The sequence below is a fragment of the Idiotropiscis lumnitzeri genome, chromosome 21, assembly GCF_059441095.1.
Source record: "Idiotropiscis lumnitzeri isolate Australia: NSW breed Sydney's pygmy pipehorse chromosome 21, RoL_Ilum_1.0, whole genome shotgun sequence".
Taxonomy (NCBI): domain Eukaryota; kingdom Metazoa; phylum Chordata; class Actinopteri; order Syngnathiformes; family Syngnathidae; genus Idiotropiscis; species Idiotropiscis lumnitzeri.
The window spans coordinates 5,486,742-5,492,799 of NC_142411.1; the positions used below are offsets into that span (position 1 = coordinate 5,486,742).

General features: G+C 41.6%; 2 protein-coding genes across 4 annotated transcripts; one reads left to right on the forward strand and one right to left on the reverse strand.

The window, feature by feature from the left end:
* The first annotated feature begins 249 nt into the window (after positions 1 to 249).
* On the forward strand, positions 250 to 2,975 carry LOC148316672 (uncharacterized). Of its 3 annotated transcripts, none has more exons than XM_088286009.1 (7): positions 250 to 374; positions 1,064 to 1,191; positions 1,851 to 1,940; positions 2,016 to 2,104; positions 2,185 to 2,345; positions 2,556 to 2,672; positions 2,749 to 2,975. In XM_088286009.1, the coding sequence occupies exons 2-7, from the start codon at positions 1,067 to 1,069 to the stop codon at positions 2,857 to 2,859; spliced, it is 693 nt and encodes a 230-aa protein (XP_088142135.1). In that variant the 5' UTR covers positions 250 to 374; positions 1,064 to 1,066; the 3' UTR covers positions 2,860 to 2,975. The 3 variants fall into 3 exon arrangements, with proteins under 3 accessions (XP_088142135.1, XP_088142137.1, XP_088142136.1); XM_088286011.1 differs by having other exon boundaries at positions 2,185 to 2,279; XM_088286010.1 differs by having other exon boundaries at positions 283 to 374; positions 1,061 to 1,191.
* On the reverse strand, positions 2,180 to 5,851 carry irak1bp1 (interleukin-1 receptor-associated kinase 1 binding protein 1). The gene is made up of 5 exons (XM_088286007.1): positions 5,539 to 5,851; positions 5,020 to 5,101; positions 4,712 to 4,842; positions 4,054 to 4,362; positions 2,180 to 2,359 (listed from the first exon to the last, which is right to left on the reverse strand). The coding sequence occupies exons 1-4, from the start codon at positions 5,823 to 5,825 to the stop codon at positions 4,077 to 4,079; spliced, it is 786 nt and encodes a 261-aa protein (XP_088142133.1). The 5' UTR covers positions 5,826 to 5,851; the 3' UTR covers positions 2,180 to 2,359; positions 4,054 to 4,076.
* Between the last annotated feature and the right edge of the window lie 207 nt (positions 5,852 to 6,058).

Here is a 6,058-nt window from a genome sequence, read left to right on the forward strand (position 1 = left end):
TACTTTGTGCTTTATAGCGCTTGTGTCGCTTCATGACGTTCAGTCCGCAGAATTACAATCGTTTACGGACACGATCAAACACCTCCAATATGGCGGTGTTGTTGACGTACACTTCCGGAGCTAGTCATTATTTACTATTTTCTATATTTCGTTTTGCCGGTTTGCCTTCCTACTGACGTGTCTCTCCGTCTGACAGGAGGTCACGTGTTAGCTCCGTAGGCCGCCACGATTGGCTGAAACTTGAGACGTATTTTGGTTTTACGTTCCCGCCCCACTCTAGGCACGTCAACAGACAGGTGGCCATAGTCGTAGAGAAGTCGTGTCAACTGCAGAAAGAAAGCAAAAGAAAAAAGGCGATTGAAAGTCAAATCGAGGTGAGCACCAAAATTCACCAGCTTTCTTGACAGTGGTTTTGACCGGTGGTGGGAAGTCCAGGTCAACAAAGAGGTGCGCAAACTCTTGCGCTCTACGGCCACGGTTGAAATTAGCTAAATTTAAAAAAATAAATAAATATATATATATATATATATATATATATATATATATATATATATATATATATATTCAAAATGAAAAATAATTTAAAAAAAAATACAAATCAAATGTTGACATTAGATTCCCAACTTTACAGAAACGAAAGCATTTTTGTTTGTCAATGACAGAATTATGAATCAAATAAAGATCTCTAAGTGAACCCAAACAGGATAAATAATGACAACAATAATGAAATAAGTACACATAGAAATAATCCATATCAACGAAGCATTTCCTGTCTTATGCTCTTATTCTGAAATGATAAATAGCCAATTTTAGCGATTGATTCTTTCACTAATGACGTCATGACATTGACCCAGTGAGCCAAATACATTTATAATCTATCGACTGAGTTTATTTGCTCATTTTATGTTCCGGCTAAAGCCACGTATGAAAAAAAAATAATGCTGTAATTTATCGTCTGCACTTCTTCAAACTATGTGCTGTTATTTTGCGTTTGGGTGCTGTCTGTCATTACAACGCGATAGTGGGAGTATTTAAGAGGAGAAGTTGATTTTTCGCCCAGCAGGTGATGCCTCAACTGACGTTGTCTGCGGCTGTGCAACTGGTTCTCCTGCTGTCGGCTTTCCCGGCTCAGTATCTTATCCACAGATGGAGCGGCAACACTGCAGAACAGCGCCTCCACGCGTCAGCAAAGTACGCAACAAAAACATACATTCATGCGCACATCATTTTGTTCATATAAATCAGGGATTTCAAAAAAAATATTTGGCATTTGCTATACTACCTTTTCCATTAAACGTAATTTTCTGATATGAAAGGTACTTGAGTGAAGTACTCCAGAAAAATTGAGTGGTTGTAACTTTTAATATGTTCGTATTTATATGAGTTGTATGCTTTAAATTCACCTCAGTCGTGTAGTTTTGGACGCAGAATGAGAGAGACACACACACACTCACACGACCAGTGTGGCGAAATAACTTCCTGATGACTATTGTCTCATTTTCATGAGCTGCCTGTACCAGTTTCCCTCACCTTTCAGTCGAGGCAACAGTATTTTTCTGCCTTGTGCTCCACAGTTCAAGCATTAGATTAGCAAGCTATTTCTTCTTATTTTATTTTGTGTGAGAACCTTTATTTAGAAAAATGGAATGAAAATTGCGAAAAATTTAAAAAAAAGCAAATCGCAATTAATTTTTGTCTTTTACTTCTTAAGCTTTTTTTTTTTACTTCTACTTTTTGCTCTCGTAAGCGCAGGACAAATTTTTATATGGGTGATGTACCTTTTTTTTTTTCCTTGTCTGAGGTAATAATGAACATATTTACAACTAATTTTGTATGTTGTTGCGTTCAAGGTTGATTCGAATGTGGAAAGATTGGAGCAGTTCTTATCTGAGTTTTTCTGAGTGGAGCGAGTGGACCAAGCGGCAGCTTTCCAAAATCCTGTGAGTACGCTGAGGAACAGCCCACATTTCTCACCTCGTGAAAACATTGAACGTGCTCGTTGTCTTTTCACGCAGGTCGGTGCTCGGCGTGAACACGGACGAGGATGTCAATTCGGTCACCGTGGAAACCATGATGATCGACAATGACCAGGGATTTTTTGGAGGTTTGCGTCCGTAAAGTCGTGCCTTGATTAATGCAGTGCCACCTTTGATGAAATGCGTTTTGTGTTTTTGTCCCCTGCAGCATCTAAGGAAGTGCGCAGTCCGCGGCCGCCTTACGTCTTCCTGCGGGTGGGCGAGGTCGTGATGGAGCGCAAGGGCCACCGGATCGGCGTGGTGGTGAGCTGGGACGACGGGCTGAGGGCTCCCGCCGAGTGGGTGGAAATGATGTACAGCAAAAGGAAGGTCAGATGGCGTGACTCTGAAGAAAAAAAAAATGAGTTTTAAAGCACAGCCAAAGTAGCGAAAAAGTACAGTGAGAGGATTATCACTGTATCTTTTTCTTTTTTTTAATCTGTCAAAATTTGAACAATTTGAAACCTATATGACGATATATGCTGCCTATATGACGATATATGTTGCCTATATGACGATGTATGTTTGGATAACATTCAGGGTGGTGCAGCAGAGAAGACTCCTCATTACAAAGTTCTGTTCAGTGGGCCAGGACCTAACCATGTACTGGTGGCCTACTTGCCTCAGAATCAACTCAAGCGCATCACTGGAAAAAAAGTAGGAGCGCAAATGTCATCACACAAACACACACACACACGGAGTTTGCGTTGCATTAATTGTAATGTGTTCGCAGCCGAACATTCCCAGCTTGGACCATTACTTCACTCATTTTGAAGGTGACCGATTTGTGCCTCAAACGTGGCTGAAAGAGATTTTCCCGGAGGACGACATGGACAGTGCCTGAACGTACTGGCTCGCGAGATGACGACGACGATGTTTGATCATGATGATTCCGCCGAGCGCAGCAGCTCATTTGAATGCATCGTGTGACTGTTTTGTGTGCAAGTCTTAGCCGCCATTACCAAACAGAAGCCTTCTCGTCATAACAGTAAATGTGGAGGGGGCTGGAAACAGGAAGTCAGAAAATAGAATTAATCTGTTCCAGGGTGCCATCATAAGTCATTTTTTGGAGTAACATTTTAACAAATCGTGATGACAACACTCACTTCATTTTTAAAAATGTATTTCTATTTTTTTTTTTTTTTTTTCAAAAGTGTCAATTTGATCCACAACATTCAGGAGGGTTAAGTGTCCATTTTAGGCTGCTCTCTCAAAAATAAAAAATAAATTAAAAAATCCCTCGCAGTGGGTGCAAATCATGCAAATCATGTAGAATTGAGGTAGTTTTTTTTTTTTTTAGTTTTCAGTTCCAAACTGTATCACTTCACGGTCATTTTAACTTTGGCGCTTCCACTGTATTGTGACACATACAAGCCGTCAATTATGGCGACGCGATATTCACTTTTAATGGCAGCTTTACCCATAGACGCTGCATATAATAGCGTCATCTCAAAATGATGTTGCTTGACTTTTGCACAGTGCTGTACATGCGCGGCTTTGAATGTATAATTATGAATGTATGACTTCAAATAAATGACAAGACAGTCAACCCCTGTTTATCGTAAGGGGACGTTTTTCGGAGTCACTCGCTGTCGACGTTATACGCTGGAGAACACTCAAATCATCTGTTTCGGGCTACCCAAAAAATCCTCGTAGAAAAAAAAAAGATTTTTGCAATATATTTTTAATAAGGAAAAGTGCACTAGAAAAAAATATTGTAACCACATAAATAGAATTAAACAGTTTGCATCATGATTTAATGCGGCAATTTGATTTATTGTGCTGCTTCTGGTTTGCCCACTTTGGCCACTGGGGGGTAGTTTGGTACCTTTTTTTTTCAGACCGATACCAGTATTAGATACCAGATATTATCTGATATTTTTTGCCTTAAGTCGCGTATCATCAGCCACCGCGTGAAACTGATACCTAAAGAACGGTATCGCCCCAATACGATACAAGTCTGATTTAGAACTGCGATTTATTTGTGCTTTATTGTACTGGCTTTGAAAAAGTGAAAATGTTCCCATTTGCGTCTTACCTTTAAGAGGTCAAATTTTTGGTTTAGTATTTCTTTCGATTTTCATCACGCATCCGGAAGTAGACGGACACCCGCGAGGAGGCGGTGATGCTGGGTATGGGGGGAAGAGGGCCGGGCTGGATGGGGGCAGCCTCTTGGCCCCGCCTTCCTCCACCCCCATCCTCCTCTTCGTCCTCATCGTGGCTCCTCCACTCCCGCGTCTCTTCCTCTCGCACGAGGGTGGGCGCACCCAGGCTTTGCCCCAGTAGCTGGCTGACTCTGCTGGCCTTCTGCTGGGCGTTCTCCACCGCCGAAACACACGCACTCTGCCTACACACGTGCACACAGTATCAAAATGGGATGTGTGTAGATTTTACATATCTGTACTTGAGTATTCATTCTTTGGATGACTTTTTACTTTTCGACATTTGAACACATATCTGTACTTACTACTATGTGGAAGATGACATAAAAAATGACAAAAAGACACAGCGACCACTTGTCTTGTGCTAGCCTAAAATAAAATAAGCAAACTATGCGGAAAAAAATGTGTGTGTAGACTTTATATTTGCTGTAAATACACAACGTGATTGCTTTTGCCACCTCTGGTCTCCAACCATTGGAGATAAAAATCCATGAATAAAAAGAATGCAAAAAAAGAGGAAAAAAAGGCATTTACCTGACGCGATTGAGGCATTCTGCGCTGTGGAAAAATCGAGGCTGCCCCACTGAGACGCTCCTGTCCAGTTTCTCCAGCAGAACGCTGCACGCCTGCTCCATTTTGTCAAAGTCAGAGAAGGTGACAGTCACCTAGATATAAATAAAGATAAATCAGACACACCATTGGGTACGACTGCACAAATGCAAATTGCCATAGACGGGCTAATAAACAGCATGACGGCGTCGCCACTTTCATGTAGCTAAACAAGTTAACCAAAACGAACAACCATTATAATAACCATGATCTGTAACATAATGGTACTCTACCTCTGTATTCATATGATACATTTCTTCATTCCGGTGGAGAAATTTCCTCACAGTGATGTCGTCTTCTCTGACTCCATGTTGTCTGTCATCAAAAAACATTAAATGTTACGCCACGTACACAAAACTCAGTAGATTCTACTCTTCCATTTTCTATATGGAAGAGTTGCTTGGAAACTGGAGCCTATCCCAGCTGACTTTGGGCAAGAGGTGGCGCATATGAGGTGTGCATTTTTTTTTTCATTATTGAATCAACATCAATTTGGACTTTTAAGTACATTACCTTTTTTTTTACGTTTACTTTAGTACAGTCCTCGAACAAGTGCATCTACCTTCACACAAGTAAGATTAATAAGATTTGTTGCAAGTGTTATTTTAATGATGTTATCAGCACTTTTGCTGGATTTGATCCATACTTCAATTAACGTTAACGTTAGCACCTAAGCGACGCAAAATTTGCATACAAGAAGATGAAGTTGGTGTGTGCGTGTGTGGTGTTTTTTAAACATTTTTTAATCGCACCTGACAGCTTGCAAAATGTATTCCAGCCGTCGTGACACGCTGCTGGTGACCTCATTGACGGTCGCTTTGCTGTTCCCCACGCTGAGCCGCACCGACGCTCTGTCGGCCGGGTAGCTAACCTCCGCCGTCCCGGTCACCTGGAGCTCCCTCGCCTGGTTCCCGGCGGGGCTTTGTCTGCTTCCGGGTCGCGTCTCCCCGACTCCATGGTCGGCTTCGTTGACGACAAAAGGGTTTATGGAAGGAGTAGGCTGCGTCCCGCCGGGGAATAGTTGAATCCTGTTGGCCATTGCTATTGCTAATCGCCTAGCTGGCTTCCTGCTGCCATGGCAATGGGTGAAATGCATGCTGGGATATGTAATTTACTTTCGCAAGCACTAAGAAATCTACATTCGAATAGCAACTGTATACGTTTATAATTATCTTCGTTTTGCAGCATTTCTCTTGGCTAAACTGCATTCTAGTACATTTAAATGTAAAAAAATGTTTTCGTCCAATCTGATTTACGTCATCTGAATGGACG

Coding starts and splice junctions, on each gene's coding strand:
- LOC148316672 (XM_088286009.1), top strand. CDS start 1,067: ATGCCTCAACTGACGTTGTCTGCGGCTGTGCAACTGGTTCTCCTGCTG. Junction 1,941..2,015: donor CGGCAGCTTTCCAAAATCCT/GTGAGTACGCTG, acceptor CTTTTCACGCAG/GTCGGTGCTCGGCGTGAACA. Junction 2,346..2,555: donor TGATGTACAGCAAAAGGAAG/GTCAGATGGCGT, acceptor GATAACATTCAG/GGTGGTGCAGCAGAGAAGAC.
- irak1bp1 (XM_088286007.1), bottom strand. CDS start 5,825: ATGGCCAACAGGATTCAACTATTCCCCGGCGGGACGCAGCCTACTCCT. Junction 5,102..5,538: donor TACATTTTGCAAGCTGTCAG/GTGCGATTAAAA, acceptor TTTTGATGACAG/ACAACATGGAGTCAGAGAAG. Junction 4,363..4,711: donor GAATGCCTCAATCGCGTCAG/GTAAATGCCTTT, acceptor GCACGTGTGTAG/GCAGAGTGCGTGTGTTTCGG.